General features: G+C 50.0%; 1 protein-coding gene across 1 annotated transcript; it reads left to right on the forward strand.

Annotated features, from left to right (window-relative positions):
* Positions 1-1,362: 1,362 nt before the first annotated feature.
* Positions 1,363-19,466, forward strand: LOC122380777. Its single transcript, XM_043364220.1, has 2 exons — positions 1,363-1,547; positions 17,536-19,466. The coding sequence occupies exons 1-2, from the start codon at positions 1,539-1,541 to the stop codon at positions 18,832-18,834; spliced, it is 1,308 nt and encodes a 435-aa protein (XP_043220155.1). The 5' UTR covers positions 1,363-1,538; the 3' UTR covers positions 18,835-19,466.
* Positions 19,467-21,884: the final 2,418 nt, after the last annotated feature.

Genomic DNA, 21,884 nt, shown 5'->3' on the forward strand with positions numbered 1-21,884 from the left:
TATCACAGAAGGTGTGGGAGGTTACCCAGGTAGTGTAGAACCAGCATCGGAGATGCCCACTTCGAATGACTGGCGACCTGTGGCTCACCTGTGGTTCAAGTGACTCGTGACTTGTGGCTCACCTGTGGCTCAAGTGACTCGCAACGTGTGGCTCACACTACTGGAGCCTCTGTATTATGACTAATTCAGCTGCGGCGGTCTCAGTACGCCAATGAGTCTCAGTACGTCTTTCATAGCCCAGATCACGCTCGTTTTATATGCCATCCGTGGCGGTGATTCTGTGCGCAGATGTTATTCGTTAGCCTCAGTGTTAACCATACACGCTCGTTTTATCTGCCATCCGTGGCGGTGGTTCTGTGCGCAGATGTTATTCGTTAGCCTCAGTGTTAACCATAATGCCCTTGTGAGTTGTGACCTTGAACGTCCTTCCAGTGATTTCGCATTGCGGCCGGCAGAGACGAAGTTTTGCCTCCCAGTTGAGACGCCGCTTCTCAACTAGGAAGCAAAATTACGTCCCTGTCGGCCGCAATGCGCCATCACTGGAAGTGCGTCCAAATTAAGATGTACCTGCTGATGCTCAGGTACCATTCGTTAATCAATTGTTGGTGTTTCAATACATTGTTTAAATGCATTCCTTATTTTACACTTCGTCATAATATTATCACATCACCCCGCATTATCAGGGGTGGTACTTTTACACCGGGGCTTGATTTTACCGGGGAGTTACTCCGGGGTAAAATTATCGAAAAAAGGAGTGCTTTTTGGCATGGCAATATTATTCCCCGAATGGGAGTAATTTTAGTATTAAGTTAATAAAATTATCATCTGGTGTAATTTTATCCAAAGATAGCATACTTTTATCCTCCGTCATAAAATTACTCCCTAGCGCTAATAATATAAGCGTTCGGATACTAAATATATTCTATATGCTAGTTTTATTCCCCAAAACTCCCCATTTTAGGCGCTTATGCCAGGTCATAAAATTATTCGATTGCAGGAGTGCTTTTTGGCATTCTAAAATTAGAAAATGGGGAGTAAGTTTTTTTCAGTGTGTCTTGACCACTACAATCACATCTCACATAGTACGCTATTCTAGCCACACTGGTCCGCCTGAAACAAAAGACGGTTCAATAAACCAATCAACGTTCAAATTGTTTTCGAGTCCATTCAAACCGACCAAACCCCTCGCTGACACTCAAGTGTTTTGGTATTTCCCCGCTCTGTTTTCCTCTGGGTCTGGGTAGTTTTGTTGTTGATGACCATCCAGTCCGGCCGCGCGGTGGGGGGCTGTTCATTGGGCACGGTTCGGTCGGGATAGGGGCGGCGCACGGTGAAAGGGACCGAGCCGGGCCTGCTCACCTCGACACGACGGCCGCCGGAGTGCGGCGACTCAGTCGCTGCGCGGCGCTGGAGCTGGGAACACGGCCCGCGAGCTGCGTCTGAGACTAACGCAGGTGTGCGCTGGACGGACACATAGGACGGACTCGGATTGAGAGATCGACAGACAGCAGATAGGTCTACCGTGCAACGCTGCGACCATGATTCAGGTGAGCATCAAAACAGCCTGCAGCTCGCAATCAAAACGGGCTGGATTAGATACTTTATAGTTTGCTGTGGCCCCTGAGTGCTCGAGCACTCAGAGGTCACAGCAAACTATAAAGTTGCTGGTTGTCTCGAGCTGCTGAAGGTTGGCTGAAGATGATAAAAGCCTGAATTTTTCACCAATTTTCTTTCAACCTTGTTATGACCTTAATGTGCTTGCCTGATTACGAAAACTGCCCTTTAACGACTTATTTGGCGACAATTTTATATATGTGACATTTGAATAAAATGGACAGGTTTTAAGATTTTTATGATACCAGACAATGCATTACATTATCATCCCGTCTTGTTTGACAATCTGCTGTTAGTCCTGTGGGTTTAGGGTGAATAGGTCAAAAACGCCCCACTTAAGCGCGAAACCTTCTGACACTCAACCCAACACAGATTACTTAAAACTTTGGGCACCATCATGTAGCTTATTCTTTTTACTACGCTTTGAGACCAAGAAAAGACACCTGCGTGTGGTATTTAACCCCCCCAAAAAGGTTTTCGCATACCCTTACAAAAGGGCGTTTTGCCCCATACCCTGGGTAATACGCCCACACCCATGTGCAAAGCGCCCCCACCCCATCCATCAACAGAAAATGATGAACATGGCAGAACTTGATGTCATTCTGACGTCATTTGTGGTCAACCTATCATAGCCTTTGGAATAAAATTTTGTTGCAATGTGTAAAATGGATGCCCGGAGGAGTCCTGAAAGTTTGGTGACGATATCTGCAGTCGTTTAGGATATATCAGCAAAAAAGGACAGGGAGAGGCCTTTTCGGCCCCGACCTACAGGGCGCTACCCTGCACTCTCACCACCGTGCAAAACGCCCCCCTTTCAGAAAACTGGGGGCGTCTTGCCCCATGCATCGAGTAGGCGTCTTGCCCCATCCACTTCACTTCCGGTCAACAAAACATTGACAAAAAACGCGCCACTAATGCCGCAGCATAATACATTCAACAGAATGACAATAAAACGCAGTTTTGAGTGATGTGCACAATAGCAAGTTTTGTGATATAAAGAGGGCATCAAAATATTAGGAATCTTCTGTAAAAACAACAAAAACCACACCCAAAACCAGAATCAGCACCTACCCACGCTGCTCCTCAAGACGCAGAACCGGAAATAGAGACCTACGTAAACAAGCAGCTGACTGTTCTGAAAGACAGGATAAAACACCTATCCGTCCGATAAGAAATACGATTTTTTTAGGGGAGGCGTTTAACCCAGGGGTGCGTTTTCCCCACAGTTACCCTACACATCATTAATTGTAGTAATTTTGCAAAAAACAAAATTTGAATCTTAAATTAAAGGGACTATCCCACCTTCTAAAATGTTGTTAAAACCAGTTAAATTGTGCCTGACTTTATAGATTGGATGACCAGGAACACGGTTCTGGCATTTATTTTTCATTAAACATCTTAGGCTTCCCATATTCCAAACACAAACTTTCAAATATGTGACGTCACAGCCCAAAATTACCTCGTTCCCCAGGCCACATAACTGTCATAAAGCTGATTCTTTTTACTCTGTAGGCACCACAACAAAGTTCAGATCAAGTTTTAAGCGATTTTTCAACGAACAAACCCATTTAAATCAGAATGACTAAACGAGGTGACGTCACACTAACGGTCGCTCCATGTTGAAGATAGGGCCTTGTACAAGGCCCATTTTCAAATGAAGGGAACGAATTTCTTCAACACCAAGAGGCCGCGGGGGTTGCAACCTAGATAGATAGTGGTTTCTGAACCTCGCCGCAAACTTGGCTATCTCAACTCAAACCCCATGTTAAAGGTGGGATAGTCCCTTTAATGCTCATTCGTTGATGCCTTTGGAACTGGTTTCGCTCCGATGAAAATCATAAGTAAACTTCATACGAGTACAAACAGTTTTCCTGTTTAATTGCTTCAAACGTCAAGACATTCTGTTATTCAGTGTTTCGACCAGAAAAGTCAGTCGACAATCACTACTTTTAAACCAGCCATTTCCATTTTATATTCTTCAAGCTTTCGTATTTTGCGTTACGATAAATTCCCACATTCTCATGCGATAGTGTATGATCATCAACTTACTTGAAGCGATTGCATGGCTAATGACTGAACACACCAGAATCAATAGTTACCTAAGAGTAGTACAAGTCTTAGGTAACTCTTAGGTTACGTTGTAATACAAGTCCAAAACCAAATGTCATTATAATACAATAAAGCAATGGCCTCTGTGGACACGTTCCAGTGATTTCATGAAGAAAGATAAAAAATGTTTTTTCTTTCATCTACTGATAATACACATCCCATATTGCATAATGCAGAAGTTGCATGCGACATGAAAACGCTCCACACTCCAGGCAATAAGCCATCAGCTGCCGGGACGGCTTTTATTCGCTGGACGGTGACATTCGTATCCAAGTCACTCGCAGCCGACCCGTGTGTCTCCAGTCTGTATGCAGCCGTCTGGTGGGTTCTGGGAAATGACCCGACGCGCCTCTGTCAGTTGCACGCGACGCGCACCGGGCAGCGGCGGCGACCGGCCGTGGAGCGTTGAACCCGCCCGGGAGCCAGCCTCCGCCGGCCGCCGCGGCGCGCCGGCCGCGTGCCATGACCGGTGAACGGTGGGCCGGGACCCGACTGACCCCCGTGGGACTGCGGCTGGGCCGCGTGCTAATAGCTGCCGCACATCACAGGTGGCAGAGGTTCAGAGTGGAAAATTCAGCGAGGCTGTGGCTGTCGTAAGTTTTAAATGAACAGGAGAAGCAGGTGTATAAAAAACCATGCATTATTGTACTCGTAGCCAACCATTAAAATACTCACACAATTCAACTCCTTCGCTGCTGATTTGCAACATTTTTCTTCCAACGTTTACCATCGGGATAACTTTTGCAAGAAGCCGTGCAGTATACATGCATTTTTGCGGTTATAAGAAACATCTTTTATATTCTCATCCGACCTTGATCTAATCCCATCTCCGGCTCCGCCCGCCCGTCCGCTGCATGAACGGCTCTCGCCGGACTGTCACTGCCGTGGTCTCCTTCTGATGTCATCCAAGGTCACAGTGACGCGTCCGGCCTCGTATCTGATTGTAATGCAGGCTACTGAGACGGACCCCGGGTGTCTGAGAGATATTCACTCGTGGTGGCGGTTCCTGGCACTGCGGGGAGTGACTGGACGGGTTTTCGTCGAACTGATTCATCACCTGTCTTGGAGATGAGGCCAGCCATGAGTCTACACGCACCTGGCGTTTATGAAGGCGCGTATGACGCCATACGAGAACAGGTAGGGTTTCTGAGAAGCTGCCAAGGTACTGAAGGACAGACCCTGTCCTATGAACTTCTGTCCGACAGCTAAGTGTCGCTCCACATCCGCCAGGATTCTGTGTGCCGAACTAACAGGAGGCCCTCCCTTCGTGTTATGGCGTCCCGTGGAGCCGGTTCGCCGACTGTTTGTTTGCCGATGTGACGGTAAATACCGGGCGTGCCTCAGTGACCATGGTTCACGGTACCCGCCGCGAATCCATGCGGGGCCGAGGCGGGGATTCCGTGCCGTGGTGGGTCACGACAGCATGGTGCCCCTTCTGTCGACATTCCTAAACACTGCGGAGTGGGGTAGTGAGGGCAACAGTTGCGGTGACTGGCTGCAGCGGGATCTCTTGCTTACAGCCTTGAAGGCTGATGAAAACTTTATATATGAGTTCATCAGTCAGCCTTGCACAAATGTCTCTTGCACAAAAGCACAAACTTTCCACAAGTAATTTTTTTATGTGTCGATGCAGCAGCTGATGCCTGATAGAACTTATATTTAGCAATGAGCATGCCTTGCCATCGGGACATCCGGTCACAGGTCATCCATGCAACTAAGCTAGCTTGCCATTTTAGCTAAGCTGAGCCAGTAAAGCTGGTAGTCGTCGTGGCGCAGGCAGCTGCCACCTAAGCTGAGGTCCTGCCATCTTCAAAACTAAGCGCCCACAGATTATCTCGCCCACAAATAGCCGGCCATGCAGAGCGCACGAGTCTCCCTCCGGCAGTGGAGGGCTGAGGAGAGAAGTCACTCCTCCAGCTGTCCCCCACGGCCCGCCTGACCGGCTCATTGACCTTGTGCACCGTTCTCTGGACCGCCCCGTCAGCTGGGGCCGCAGACGGCGGAGACGACCACCGGAGCGATGGGTTGTGCAGGTTCACTGGCGATGACCGCGTGCTCGCCGCCTCCTGAGCAGCCACCTGTGTCGTCTGAGGGGAAGGGGAGCGAGAGAACGGGTCTTTTTATCGAGCTACGCGGGGGAAAATCCGGGGGATGAGGCTCGATGGGGTCTTTTTATCGAGCTAAGGAGGAAAATCCGGGGATGGGGCTCGATGGTGAGGCTCCGTCTCGTGAGAGAGACGGAGAGCGTCGCGACTGGGCTGGAGGTCAGCCCTCTGATGGCTCGCGGTCGTGCCACATTAAGGCCGGTAAATGCCTCTTTGACAGGCTGCCATGCACTGAAAACTTTTTTACCATTTCCTGAAGGGTAAACCCGCCATAGCATGGTAGCTTGACACACAGACGTTTTTTACCACCTTCCAGATGGTAAATTTTACTCTTTCATGAAGAGTAAACTCGCCAGGGAGGGGTAACATGACACACAGACGTTTTTTACCATCTTCTGAATGGTAAACTCTTTTGATTTACTCTTGTCTAGAGTGTAACATTTTTTGGGTTACACTCTTTGAAAGGGTAAATCTTTAACGGAATCCTTTTTTAGGGAGTAACGCATCATCTACTCTGTGCTTTACCCTCCTACAGAGAGTATATTCTTATGTCCTACCCTTTGTCACATGGTAATGTTTACTCTTTCCTTTAGTGTAAACCCCCCAGAGGATGGTAACAGACCCACAGACGCTTCCTTCAGAAGCTTCACGAAGCTTCTGTTAACCGGAGCTCACCAACTAAAAAAAAATGTTTCAAGAGCAACAATGTAGGTATATTTGGCTTCCGTACAAACAATACGAGGGGCACACCAACCATGAACATTGTGAGACTCTTCACTTATTCATACAAATTTATACAAAGCGTTCAGCAATGCCCAAGCGGTAAATAAACACCACGATACAACTTGAATGCAATTTGAATATGAATACAAGACATTCAGCGCCCTCATATTGGATTAGGCAGAGCGCACAATATTTGAAGTGAGCGACGGCGTTCCTGGGTGGTCGCCCGTCTGCGTGAGATAATGAGACTGGATCACTACAGTGCAAGGCTTTTTCAAAGTCACCAACAAAATGCATAAACTTGTAGCATCACAACAAAATTAATGTACGTACTCACAACACTAGGCCACGTGGCCGTGCACGGGGTCCTGTTAACCAGGTCAAATTAGCACCACTCAACGGCACGCAATGCTCTAGCACATCGGTACTTACAATAAAATGTCCACAGAGGCTCTATAGGCGATGCACAACACACAAGCACAATCACCAACGGCCACGCCGCGCGGCACCGACACTGCTCACATCCGCTCTCGGAGACCAACGGCCGAAAACTGACAGATGCGCGCGGCCTTCAAACCGCAAACGGCCGATCTCGTTTCTGATTGGCTGATTGTTTCCATTTCAAATATCATCTTCACGAGGGTAAACAAAATCCACGCATGAAACGACTATCTGTACCCGAGTCATGATACCCAGGAGGAAAGAGTTTTCGTGATGTTCTGGATCGCGAGAGTAATATTGATATTTACATGGTAATGATACTCTTCGCTGGCGAATGAGCTCATATTAACCACGTACCGTTACTATGCACATAATGGTAGCAGCGAGTTACCCTTTCAATATACTATTATCTTGCGGGTTTGATGAAAATGAACTCTCCAGGAGGTAGTAAAAAAGTTTTGAGTGTGTCACGCCTGGTTCGCACCGTCGAGCTCTCTTCCTGTTCACCTGCACACCATGCTGTCACGCCTGAGATGGCGGCCGTCGGGTAATATTTACCGAGCAAAACAGCATACTTAACACTGCCGGCGGCACCAGGCTCCGTCCAAACATCGGACCGAGAGGAGACTCCCACGCGCCACCACACCACCGCACCGACCCGGCCCCGGGGACATGGGCTAGGCCGTGACGTCAGTTACGACTGGTGTTCCACCCAGCCCCCGGGTCACTCTGAAAATGGGTGTCGACTCAGAACGGGCTAACCTCTCGTGCAGGTCCGGTCCAATGACCCTGGGTGACCGGTCAGCCGGCGCTAGCGGCCCCTCGCTCACACCGCGGACAGAATCGGGAAGTGGTGTGATTGAACAATGAACAATGAACGGTCCCTGTCTACGTCACATCTTGTGTCTACTTCACAACTGACCGGTGCTGAACGGATTTCCGGATGATCTGGTCTGACTGGCTTTGTTGGCGAGATTAGAGATATGGTTTGTGCAGCGGTACCTACCGGGTCAAAATATTTACAGTTGTTATTTTAATTGCAAGTTCTTTCTGCAGCCTACTGGTGAGGCTCAAACTGGAACTTAATTAGCTTTTAATCAGGTCCAGTGGGGAATAACTCTATCGTGACTCTAAGCATGCCGACCACAACTGTACCATGACCACTGAGCTGATTCTGAATGAGATCCAATGAATGTGCTGACGCATTGTTGAGGACATTGGTGTTGCAAGTTCCCTCATGATGCTGCAGCTCCAACAAATCTAAATCCAAGGACACCAGATTCAGTTCGAGACTCTTTCGAAACGCAATCGTCACTGTTTTGTTTGTGTTTGCGTGACCCGTGCCGCCGCCTCTACAGTTGACATTCACGGCTGGATCCCGTTTCCTATCACCGACTGCGGCCTTTTTGCCTCCAAAGACATGGCGGGGCGGCGCCTGGACCTGACAGTCGGGAATGCTAATGACGCTCTACTGTCAATAAACTTGTTTCAGTCGATGGGGACTCGCATAAATGCCTCTGAAAGTGGCTTCTTATAACAACAAAAGACATTTAGTACACAGTGAAAGTTTCTCCAAAGTCCAAGGGACTTCTTTTAGTGGAAGAGGACTTTCAGTGGCCATATAAAGTGAGTCCATACTGGGAGTGTGCTGGATTTCTTCTACCGTTATTTTGGACTGCGGATGAATCACGATCGCCATCCCTTTGAGCTGTTGATCCGTTGGATAAACGAGTTACGGGCGCCGAGTTCCTCACAGCGTGACTCCTAAAAACCGCCCCTGCCTTCTCATGGTGCCGACCTATACTCCGTGGCGGAGGAAGGCCACCCGGAAGGATTCTCACGCGGAGCGACTTCTGAAGATGGTCGGCGGCGGCCGGATTCCCACGCCGTATCTCATGCTCACCGTTATAGACGAAAACGTACGGAGTTACCTGCTCACAAGGCATTGTGTTAGAGAGAAGGGAGCGGGAAACTGTGCACATGCAGTGCGAGTCAACATAAACGTCTATTTATGTCAGATGGGGAGTAATGAGAAAGTGACTGGCCGTTGTTATTCATACCCCGTGTTCAACCTTCACTATGAAACGTTTATGAACTCTGCAACTGTAATCTTTTGGTGCATTGTTTGTTCTTTTACCAACTATGCTCCTGCTATGTGAAACCAGGTCATGGCTGAGGAAAAATCGTGACCTCTTCACTTCCTGCCGGCGATCTCCTTCTTAATTAGATAATCCCTATTCCTCATTTGGCTGCGGATGCTGGCTAAACGGCAATCCAATTTCTAAGCTGTCTCTTCCGTCACAATGACCCAACAATTAATTACCACCAGCTCTCCAGTGTCCATTGAGGAACTGTGCACTTGCAGGCAGTCCGCCGGTGGTCCATGTGTCGGAGAGTGGCTGTAGTAAGTCATGCCTCCAGTCCGTGACTGGGAAAGGATTGGTCGAAAGGATTGGTCGGTGGTGAGCTGGGCACGGCTCACTGCACCATTCAAAAGGGCTACGTGCCCGGAGAAATCCAGCTAATCGTCTCATGCGGGCTAATAAAGAGATCATTAGCAATGCGCCTGGTTTCATTGAGATCATACGAATCTCGCTTGCGTGGCCGGTGCATGGTGGTGAGCGAGCGCCTTCGTACTTCGAAACTTGAAGCGAGACAAATAATCGAGTTAAATGGATGAAGGATACCGTCGTCCAATTGTCTATTAATGCTTCAAAACTTTTGGGAGTATCTTGATGGTTTTCAAGCATCACTAGTCAGTTTTGAGGAATAGAGACGGCAAAAACGTATTGCTTTTGTGTGCCAATGACTCGCACCATTTGTAAACAACAATCATCACGCTCGTCATCCGTCGACACATTCACATCATCATCATCCGCTCACCAGTTCGCCGCACTGAGCGATGACCTGTGTGCGTCAGTAGCCACCGCCGACACCCCGTCGCCCATCCAGGTCACATTTGACGTCGGCGCGGCGCCTCTGCTGGCACCCAGCTGACGTGGCGCGCACGAACGCGCCGCAAACGTCCCCGCCGCGCCGTCAGCGCCACGCACCGTAACCGCACTGTGTGTGTGTCCCACAAGCGGTTTGATGACGGTTTGGGCGGTCTGGATTTGATGATGCGGTGTCATGGGTGAGGACGGTGAAATGGATTGTGGCGGTGTCATGGCGGTTAGGCACATGGAGTGGTTTCACTGGTTGTTCTACAATAAATCATTGCCTTGATCATCTGTCATACATCGACGACATCAGTATCACCATGCCACCCGTGTGGCCGGTGGTCTTCTTTCTAAGACGGCAATAAGTACAATGTACTTTTATCACGCAAAAGAAGAGCTAAAACTTCGGACTCTCTCTTGCCGTTTGCGTCGGTCCGCAAAAACGCCCCGTTTCGGCGGCCTTGCCGATGTCACGGCGGCTCGGGCCGTGCGCTCCTGGGCGGTCCCGATTTCACGCTTGTAGGACATCTGCTTTCCCATGGCGGCGCCGTCCGCTCGGCAGCGCGGCACTCGCGCGGAAAAAGACGTGCGCGCGCGCCACCGCGCCGCGACGGGACGGCGACCGCTACAATTTATGGTGGCCGGAGCCATTTACGGGGTTCGTCGTTCATTACAAGGATTCTGATCTCCCCGATCTATTCGATGGTGAAATGAGCGCCGAGGTCGTGAGGTTATGGCTGGAAGACATGTGTCGGGAAATATGATACCGGTTTCTCTTCTGGCACAATGGTTTGTCGTGCCCATGGCGGTCACCCTATGCCCGGAACCCGGCCGGGGGTTTTCTAGCTGTCGGATAATTAATTGATACTTTAAGTCAGCGATGTCAGAATTAATCGATTCAGTGAGGATAGTTGCATTTATAACTGTCACGATCTGGTTTTTGCTTGGCTATTACAAACTTCTTTCCACTATGCTTTATTCATGTTTTACAAATTAGGATGTAACGAGGAAATGTGTCTTCTTGCGCCTGTTACTGAAGTGGATTAAATGATTGCACTATATGGGGACCAGAAAAGGCGCCTGAAAAATGAGGCAAGAATGCACCTTATCATTGGCCAACCTCGTTTCACCTCGTGCACTGTATATGGCAAACGGTTCGTTAGAAGTAGCTTTAACTGGCAAGTAATTCAATCGTCACTTCCTGTCAGCAAAGTAGCGACATAGCCGGGTTTTAACTTGATTAGCAGAGCATTCTTTTCTGAATCATGGCCACCAAATTACACGGCTAGCTGAGCATGTGGACCGAACGAACAGAGCTGAACAAACTGTTGTTCCAACAATTCAGTAGCTCTTGCTCGTAAGATACACAACAGGCATCTAAACTCCAGCCAGCTTCCAATAATGCCACAGTTATCTTTGGACTGGATTCTGTGACTGGGCGTCGACATCTGTCCACTAATCTTCATGAGGCTATTGGCCATGCTCGGCTGGTTTCTATCACCTCTCTGTTTGTCTCTGACAGTCGGCCATTGTGTGGTGTTTCGGGCCGGTCCACTTATTCTGACCAATGCCGGGGCGCCATGCCATACCTTATCATTCACAGGCTCGGGAAGGGCTCCATTGAATCCGTGTGATATAATGCAACAATAACGATCAGCCGAGGTCAGCAGGTTTACGTCTTCGTAGTCCTCAGGTCTCACCTGACCACATCTGTGCTCACCAGCTTCTGAAATCTGAATCTTCTGATCGACGACACCAAACTGCAGTTGGCTGGACGGTTGGCACATGGGTGCGGCGGGACACACGAACTCCATGCTATTGCTCGTCTCTAGCCTTTTTTTCCTGCGGTCCTACCCCAGGAACTCTCGATGGTCCCTCGACACTTTAGTCACTTTCGGTCTCTGTGGTCCCTCTCTAACTACTATCTCCTATCCTTCCTACTCTCTGCGGTCACTTTCAGCCACTCTCTCCGATCCTTCCTATAACCACCCTTTGCGGTCGCATACGAGGCCTGAGCTGCTTGCGCTACCCGCCGCTGTGGTTATCGAACGTCCGTCGTATTGCGGCTGAGGGAATAGCCCCGAGTTTCGGCAGGTGTTTGGGTTCTCCGCCACTCCCAGCCCTCCCAGTTATGGGAGCAAGGGCAGCGGCTGTTTACGTATGCGGGCTATCAAGTCTGGGTCAGTGTCAGTCGTATGGTAATCGTAATACCTTACCACAAACGAGGCTCGCTTGGGTGCGCTCTCAAACAAAACTTGGCCACTCAAGGAAAGAAACGCCCCAAAACACCCGTCATTCTTCCATTAGAGTAAACATTGTGCTATTACGACAGCATAAGATAGCCGAAATAGAGCAGCTTTAGCATGGCCATGGGACGAAAAATGGTAAACCAGTGGCAGCTGGGCCAATCCTTGCGGCTTCATTTTGCAACAATGATAAGGAAAACAGTGTAGGGATGCGTTTTATAAGGTCATGCTTATGGGCGCAAATAACGGTTAGCCAGTAGGCCACTTTTTTTAGTCTATATGCCTGTTCTAAGCGACTGTCACATTCCGAACCTGTATCTAAAGTCATTCGACTAACCTCAATATGAATCCCTTTCCGCTCCACTTACTATCAAACTCTGAATACCTAACGGCCAGGCCTCAGGGGCAGTGGACGGTGACCCGGACGCAGTGCGCGGAAACGACCGACTGACGGCACCTGGTATTTGTCACCTCGGTGTCAGACATGGGTCGGTCACCTCGTGTCAGACATGGGTTGGCCACCCCGTGTCAGACATGGGTCGGTCAGAGTCTGTCTGAAGGGTCGGTCACAGTAAGTGTCAGCGAACCATGACCGGCACCGTGACGGGGCGGCCACCCTGCCTGACCTGACCGCGGTCACCCGGTCGGTGGTATGCAGCGCCGTGGGTGCCCTCCCATCTACGAGCACACGCTGTGGCACGCAGGAGCTCGGGCCCGGAGTTGTCGGAGTGCTACCGACCGTTCCCACGCGGAGCTCGGGCGCGGCTGGTGGTGGAGCGGGAAACCGGAACTGACCTGACCGGGTCGTGCGGTGGTGTAGTTTGACAGATGACTGCTGTAGTGGCTAGGCTACTGTGGCTAGGCTGTTAGTTAGTTGTATCTCTGGAGAATGGAGGCAGGAATGTGAAAGATGGCATGTATGATATTGTGAGTTGTGACATTACGGTCGTTTTACACGATCACACACAATGCCTGATCTCGGATAGAGGCTTCATATTTAAGCCTGCGAAATGCTTGACAGTTGACAAACATGTGTAGGTATAGCTATGAGCGGTGTGCTGCACTTGCACAACTGAAATTTACATTTATGAATGGGACGCCCAGGCTCATAATCACCTTGTTTTATACAGATGTGATAACACATGCCTCATGCATAATTCATCAGTTGATACCATTAGTTCGTCCTGAGTTGCCTGGCTGGCTACCGTCCGACGTTTAAAATTCATAATACAATCCACCTTAGTCGCAAACACCATGCCTGTAATCACAAAACATTAACAACTCATCGAAGACTGTAGAAATCGAAAACCAGACTAATGAAAATCGGAGGAAAACCGCAGGTTCAAAGGGCAAGAGAAAGGGGCACGGTCAATGTCCGCAAAACATTTACCAAACGATTAGGCGCTAGGGTAGGTCGCTTCCTTTACGACCCTGCCTTTCGACTGTCGCCTCTGGTCAGAATCTTACGCCGATTATAGGGAAGCGCTATTTTTATTCAAAAATATATTTGTGCGACTTGATTGATTTATAAAGCAGGACTGTCAAGTGTCTAGCATTTCGATTATCCGAGTTCGATTGTCTTTGATAAAATCTTCGACACAGGTCCGCCGTCCAGTGTTCACAGAGGGTGACTCAGTCTTCATTGAGTTATTCCATTTCGGCTGCTATAGTCGCCTCTTCATGGAGTTGCCAGAAAATTCACAATTCTTCTCGACTCGAGGAGCCCCATGACTGGAAAGAGTCATGACTGGAAGCCCCATGACTGGAAGGAGTCATGGGGCTCCTCACGGCCGCGGTTTGTGGGCTCGGGAAATATCACCCTCAAATATGTCGTCCCTCACAGGGCAGTCGGCCGCAGCTTTGCGGCAGCCTCTGTCGCAATGGGCTCTCTGGACTTTCTGGACTCCGGAGAATCGTGCATGACCGCTCAGGAATCCGGACTCACCCAGTTGGGTCCCGGTCCGGGCTTCCGGATCCATTAGTCTGACGGGCCATCTGGCGCTATGACCGGCTCGGCCATCAGGTCAGCCGTCAGCGGCCACTCGTCAGATTTAGCAGTCAACAGTCAATAGTCAGCAGTCAATAATCAACAGCAGGCCGCAGTCAGCAGTCAGCAAAGTCAAGAGCTAACAGTTTGTAGTCAACAATAAATAGTGAACAGTCAACAGAAAACAGCGAACAACAGCCACCAGTCGTCACTCTGCAACAAACAGTCTACAAACATTCAGCCCCAGCTGTCCTTCACTCACCAGGCACCAACATCCACCACTGTCGGTTGGGGTGTTCACTGTTCAGTGGCCCGTGAACAGACCACCCGGGGCTGCCCGATCACCGATCCCCAACCCGCCAGCGCGCCGGCCGGTCACCCTCCAACCGAGGAGAGCACGTGACCGCCAAGGTCACACCGGGCCGCGACCGAGTGCGGCAGGTGGCTGAGGCTGGACCGAGACGCACCGCGCCGTCAGGAACACCGCTGCACGGCTCGCGTCACTGACCACATGGCCACAAGAAGGTGCGGGGTGGTCATGAATCGTGATACGTGAAGGCGACCGTCTTGTGGGTGGTCGCAAGTCACGAGCGAGGCGGAGGGAAGAATGAAAGTGGTTATTCTGGCAGGATTTCGAGTGTGAAATTGGAGGGCAATAAAACATCAAAAGATCCAAATGCGTCATTGGAGCGCTAAAACGAATGCGGCGAGAGCCGAGAAGTCTTGCCGGTTGCTCTTCAGACCTGATAATTAGCATGACCAAGGCATTAACACTGAATAAGGAAACTAAGAATGAGATAGTTCCAAGCGTTTGCTGATTTAAACTGGTACAAAAAAATGATAAGCCCATGGAAGCCTTACACTCGGCATAACCGTACCACAGGCCAAAAGCCGATCCACGATCTCTAAATGGTTTTGTAAAGTCATTTGTGAAACGGCGATCGCCCACCGACTCGCTGACGGCGCGTTTTAACGGTCACGAGCGCTCGACTTCTCCTTTATTTGGACGCATCTTATGCCTCATCACGACGCCTGTTGTCGAGAACGACTGGGCTTATATTGAGCGAGCGGGACCGGCCTGAGAAAACGCCACTTCGAGCACTCTCCAGCCTGCATATATATATATCCGCAAATATCGGCCGTAGCTGTGGTCTCTCCCTCATGGTCAGACTCATGGCTATAAACCATCCAGTGTATTTAAAATGGGTTTTGGGATGTTTATTTTGTTTTCCGTTTTGGTTTTATTTAAAAAAAGAAAATGTTCCGACTTTGAATGACCAAGCTTTATTTTAGTCTCTTCGTTGAATCATCTCCTTCCTTCTTTGCTAACCTGCAATTGCTTTTTGTACAGCTGAATACACTGGCCATACTGATCGTATTCTCATCACCGTATACATCCACGATGACACTAAAATATCTAGCACCAAAGCCTCGTTTATACCACTGCCCGCCCCGGCTTCACACCCAGTCACGACATTGGCACAGCGAGGCGAGCCAGCGCTTCACGGCAGTGCAGTGGCGTTCCATTCATGTCACCCAGTTTTCACCCCGGAACTCGCGGCGCGCCGCCCGGGGACAGAATGCACGCGCTGCACATTATTCGCCTCACGCCTCGTGAGCGGCAGACATACCGTGAGATTACGGAACTACCGGGAGATTGCGGCGCTACCTGAGTCAAGATACTATCGTGCAGAGATCACAGCACTACCGTATCTCACGGTTTTAACTATTGCGGTGTAACGATGTGGTGATACGACAGAGCAATGCCGTTTTTTGTATAGCGGGTCCTTAAAATGATATTTGTTTACGACTTGTAATTGCAATATCTAGCATTGAGGAAGGAAAGACAATCGAACACTTCCTGGTTAGTTGTCCATGGACAAGGGATGTGGCCGGAATAGAGCCTCACTACACAGCACTGGCCTCAAATACGAGTCACGGCCAATGACTCGCCGGTGGCTGTGGCTAGCGCGTGTGAGTAGTGAGAGCTGGTAAAAATACGCCACTGCTAACACTTGCGCTGCCAGGCGTGGCATTTAATTATTTGCGGTTGACGCCACACCCTTGTGAAACCGGCTCCAGACTCATTCAAGGATTCGCCTACCGTACCACTGTTTTCGCGCACAAATTTAATTGGCTGTAAAAAAATACAGTTCTTAACAAATGAAGTGCCTTATGCTTATCTTTTTGTTGTACGTTTTCAAACCGTGACCACTTCTCTGCAGAAAAACAATTCGTACACTATCAAAAGCTATCAAAGCGACGCGCTTCCTGTTTCTCTAATTAGAACAGTGATAATTACGGCGCCGAGTGTGTGACGTCACGCTGACGTCACAGTAGAGCAGTGACCGCTGTGTGGCCGGGGTCGCCGGTTTGTGGGCCGACCGGCCGACGACTGAGGATGTGCAGAGACGGCGACAGCGGACGACCTGGTGGCAGTTGACGAGAGAAATGCGCTGCGAATGGCCCATTACTGACGGGTGTAATTGCACTAATGTTTCGTCAGCACAGTCATAGGTACATCACTGTTTAATGGCGCATACACTAATGCCTTCGTACCTTCTGACAAGGAAGACTACTGCGACTGTGACCGTCTGCATCAGTTCTATTCACGTTTGCGCCTGACATCATACGTAGGTATTACCATGGATGAAGGAGAGGTTCGTTCATCCATGGTATTACAGTGGCCGGTTTTTCGATGCCGTCGTTAGGGAACCTCGCAAAAGTTATAGATACCAGTCAAGCGATCTTTGTTTACCGATTCTTATTTGGAATGTGTGTCATTCTTTGGGTTTCTTGTTTATTCCTAAGTCGCAGTGAGTCACCTCACGATACAATGGATCTTTTTGTTTGCTAAAATTTCATTTGAATGCTCGAATGCCTGGGTGCCCGCTAAGCAGAAATTGCTGCAAAAAGACCACGGACCAACCGCCAAACCACACCACTTGCACGAAACATATCGGCATGAATGTACTTAAAAACCAACGAACCGCAAAGAGGCGAATGAAAGCAACCCTGGAGTCTTTTGGGACCTTGACAATATTTCATGCAGGTGCCGACATATTTATTCCTCAAATCAAAAGGTGTAACCTTCCTGTTACTACCGATTATGAGACGGTCTTGACTCTTGACCACCAGTTGGCGCTCGGCGGAGTGCTCCTGTCCTCTCGTCTGACCGGGTCTGTCCTGTTCCGGCTGCTCCTGCTCTCGTGGAACCGGCGTGTCTGATATGTTACAGCTGCTCCTGCCATGCCCTCGTGTGGCCCGTGCCTCTGCTCCGTTATAGCTGCTCCTGCCCTCCCCTGATCCGATGTCTGTTCTGTTGCAGTTGTTCCTGCCCTCGTCTAACCTGTGTGTCTGTTCTGTTGCAGTTGTTGCTGCTGACGGCGCTGTCGGCGGCTGCCGGCGCCCAGTCGCTGACCGAGTGCCTATCCCGGCGGCCGCTACAGGACGTGTCGGGTACCTCTCTGCCGCCGCTGAGCGTGCGTCAGGTGAGCGCGCCGCAGTCGTGCGTGCAGCTGCTCTGCACCGACGATCCGCTGGTCGTCCACACGGACGGCGAGATCACCTACGCCTCGGTCAACATCGACGACACTTCTGCTCAGGGCTCGCTGTGCATGGACGAAGTGCGAGGCTCGCGCGACGCCTACGTACGCTCCAACCTGCCGGTGACGTTCTACCGAGCCGGCGACGTGCACTTAGTCATCCACGACTCGACCTGCCCGGCGACGCGGCTGGAGAAGCAGCGCCTGCTGCTCCTGACCGCGCTCAAGGGACAGTCCGTGCAGCCCCTCGAGGCGTTCATTCTCTGCGACTCAGACCTGCAGGTCACCAAGCCGGCCATGCACGTACAGATGAGCAGTCAGGAGGGGACCGTGACCCACGTCACCATGTACTCGGGTCCGCAGGCGCGCGCTGCCTCCAGTGGCTTCGTGCCGCAATACGCCCGGCTGGAGATCGCTAACGACTTCGTCGTGTCCGTGCTGAGTTCGTGCGTCGGTGACCCGACCAAGATGGAGCTCATCAACAAACTGGGTGCCACGTGGCTGGGGGAGATGGACTCGTGTCTCCGGCTGCTGTGCCACTCGGGAATGGAGGAGCTGGCGCTCGGGTACTACAACTATCTCCTCTACGACAACGACAAGATGGAGGGCGAGGCGTGTTTCAAGGCGCTGCAGACCAACCAGATCGGCTCGACAGTCGACACGCCTCTCACCCAGGTGCGCGTGGTTAGCGCCGAGGGCGACTCGTGCACTGGCACCAAGATCATGGTGCTCAACCCGACCTACTCGGGAACATCCAAGAAGCTGCAGCGTTTCCTCTACTACCAGGCGTACAAAATCCACTCGTTCGACTGTCCGGAGCTCGCCGAGACCTGCCTGCAGCAGAAGCTGGCGCAGCTCGGCTACACGGGGCCGCGCATCCCCACAAAGTCTGAGTTCCCGTACCAGTGCGCCAACCTGCTCTGCGACTCCAGGGTCGGCCTCTCGCCAACCGCCTTCTCCAAGACGGCCTTCCACGTCACCGTCGAAAACGACAAGATGCGACCGCTCAACAACGTGTGCTTCAAGTCGCTGAGTCGCTCCAAGGCGGGTCGGCGCTCGGACTCTCAGACGGTTCGCGCTGACGTGCCCTCGCTCGGTGTCAGTGTGCTCTTCTCGCTTCTCTGAGGACCTCGCTGAAATGTGTGCACTGTGCATTGACCTCTTCTCACTCCTCTAAAGATATCGCGAGAATACGTATAGCTTCCAAATGCTGTTCTCGCTCCTCGGAGGGTTCCATAGAGTAATTTCAAAGTGTTTCAAAGCAGAGGCAAAATAATTTCATGCCTGCTCCTATAGATGAGGACGCTGCTCGAACATCAGATGGTTCTCTCCGGGGTTGGGGTTTGTGACATTCAGCTCATCACTGCAATTGGAGCTCGGTGTTTTTGATGCTGTTGTAGAATGTGATAGTGCCCATATCCTCCGTGCGTGAAATGAAGTTTGTTAAAGTGTATATTGTTCATAGATTGTGTATGTATATGCTATTGTATTGTGTCATGTGAAAGTTATGGGCCGCTAAATGGAACTGCAGGAAGAGCTTGTATGTCTTCATGTGTGAAAATGATGAATCCGTGGTAGATTTGAAGATAAATACCTACAGGCGAGGGCGGTACGTGAGATTACTGATCACGTGAGATCAGCCTCGTCACCCAGCCTGCCGTGAGTGCCTAACCAATGCCTAACCAACCACGGGAGAGCTCTCCATTGTCTTGATTTACATGTGTATTGTGTACATATATAATATACATCCCTCTTGATGCACTTTTTAAGTCTGTAAAGTTGTTAATTGGAGCAATGATCTGACGGCATCTGGTAAAGCCTGTTTCGTTGAAATCAAGTTTATGTACTTCAAATTTTAACAATGTATTTTATTATTTGTCTTCATTGGTAATCAAGTTATTGTAAATTATCATTATAGCACGTTAAAAATCAATCCATGAGCATGAACAATGAACTGAACATTATTCCATTGTTACGTCAAACATGAGAGACTAACGGTGAGTTTATGTTTTCCTCCAAAACTGAAATGGCCCTAAATAATTCCTTATTCTTTCTCTCATGAGGTAAAAACACCAAATGGCTTCGTGTCACCTGGCACTGTGGCCTCAAAATATGGCTAGAACGGTTGCATGTTCAAATCCCATTTTGGAGATGTTTCCTTTGTAACGTTTCGTGACCGGCATGCTTTCACGAGTTTCCTTGTGACCTTCCTCGTACTGTGAGTTCATGGCGAAATAAATATGCTGAAAATTACACTGAAGGAATACTTACAGAAGAAAATACAGTAAGTCGATGGCAAACTCACGACAAACTAACATCAAAAGTCACTTTCGCCGCCCACCAGGTGTGGCCGCCTGCCATCAGGCAGCGCTCCATGCGCAGGGTGCCGCACATCTGAACGAACCAGACCGAGAGAGCGGAAAGCGTCTCCGCTGCCGTGCATATCACACATATGAGCAACCTGAGTGACGGCTGGGAGCGCTAAAGGCCATCAATCTGCCGCCCGCCTCATTATATAAGTGCTACAAAAATTAGACGGTAGGGCATTTAAATTATTTATAGGTGCCACTTAGGGTGGCATGATTTATTACTTGCCCGGATTTCGGAAGGATAGGTATTGTGACTCAAGGCTGTCTTCATTTCCCCTTGGAGTGGCGTATAGCGTGCTGACTTGCATTTCGAGCAGAAGCAATTTGCGAAATTAGTTACACCGTTATGAAGACGAGAAGAGAACAAGGAACCGACAGAGCCATGCAGCAATTAACAGGTCTTTCTGCCAGCGGTGGGCCTCATTAGTTATTTCCGGATGGGTGAAACGGGTTTGCAGGACGTCTGTTGCACTGCAATGAAAAATCAAAGCATTGCTGCAAGTGCACAATGGTCGATATGCTCATACTGCCATCACCGCATATTGCCGTTAACTTATTCAAGCAACTAATAAAATGATGGAAATGACAGCCCACATTTTTTTTTTCAAACTAGACGTCACATTTGTGTTTCATCTGCAGAGGCATAATCTCAGACTTTATTAACGATTAATTTTATGATCGGGCCTCAATTTCTAGAGCTTTTGTCGCCTGCGTTAGATCAGAGACCGGTGATCTATGTATAACACGGGCCGACATTAGCCCGTCTCTTTCCGCGCTCATTCAGTCCGTCCTCACTGAATACCACCCTGATTAAAATCTGACCGTAATCCTGCGACGAGTGTGGCTACCGGCTCTTGAACCGGTCCGCATTTAGTCCGCTCCAGTGACGCGCACCTCAGCACGTGGGACGCTGTCACTTAGCCGGCCAATCACCACTAGAAGACACATGCCGGGTGCGCGGAAAGAAAGGAACCGCCCAGCTCACTCCAACTATACTCATCGCCAGTCAAATGTCGGTCCAGAAAAGGCCGAATTGCTGGAGAACGGTTCGACAGAGGCAGGGATAAATGGGCGACATGGCTGTTCAGTCCGAGAGCAGACGTGCCGGAGAGTTAATGACGCGTGGCGTGGTCGATATGTTACACATATGGCTCATCTGCGTACCTACAGTCATTCATACGCGGAAAGGTGCACCAGACCGAGCGGGTCCAGTGCCGTTTCAAGAGTTGATTTAGGATTATTCGTTCACATTCAAGCATTATTCATGCTCCTTCGTTCCGACCAAAGCTGCAGCCTAAATAGATCGGTTCTTGCTACCCTCTGGAGGTGCCTCCAGCAAGGAATCCCGTCGCATTCCCGCTATCAGTGCCCATCTTTCTCGGAACCCTTTAGCCCCTCCTCCGAGGCCGTTTTGCAGCCGTGAAAGTACCAGGGGAAGAACTGCTGAGGTCGCCAGACACAATACCGCGCTGGGAACGTGGTCAGCTGCAGAGCTAGCCTGATGTGGTGCAAACGGGATCATGCAGGTCCTGCCGTCGACGGTCATGCACGTCTGTCTGCAACGTACCGCTCACCGCTGAGCGACTCTGCAATCGCCTGTTGCGATAGAATGGTGTGGAGGTATGAGGGGTATTGCAGTGTGTGCTAGGTCCGCCCTGTGCATGATTTACGTAAAGTGGATATCGAGCTAAAACAAACTGCTGGGGTATAAAGCTTGGGATATGTGGACCCGCTTTAGCATTTAATTTATTATCTCAGAAGACTTCCCGACAAGGAATGCGCTTGCTCAAACAGATGCTTTTTACA

Source organism: Amphibalanus amphitrite, unplaced genomic scaffold (genome assembly GCF_019059575.1).
Source record: "Amphibalanus amphitrite isolate SeventyFive unplaced genomic scaffold, NRLGWU_Aamphi_draft 000106F_arrow, whole genome shotgun sequence".
Lineage (NCBI taxonomy): Eukaryota > Metazoa > Arthropoda > Thecostraca > Balanomorpha > Balanidae > Amphibalanus > Amphibalanus amphitrite.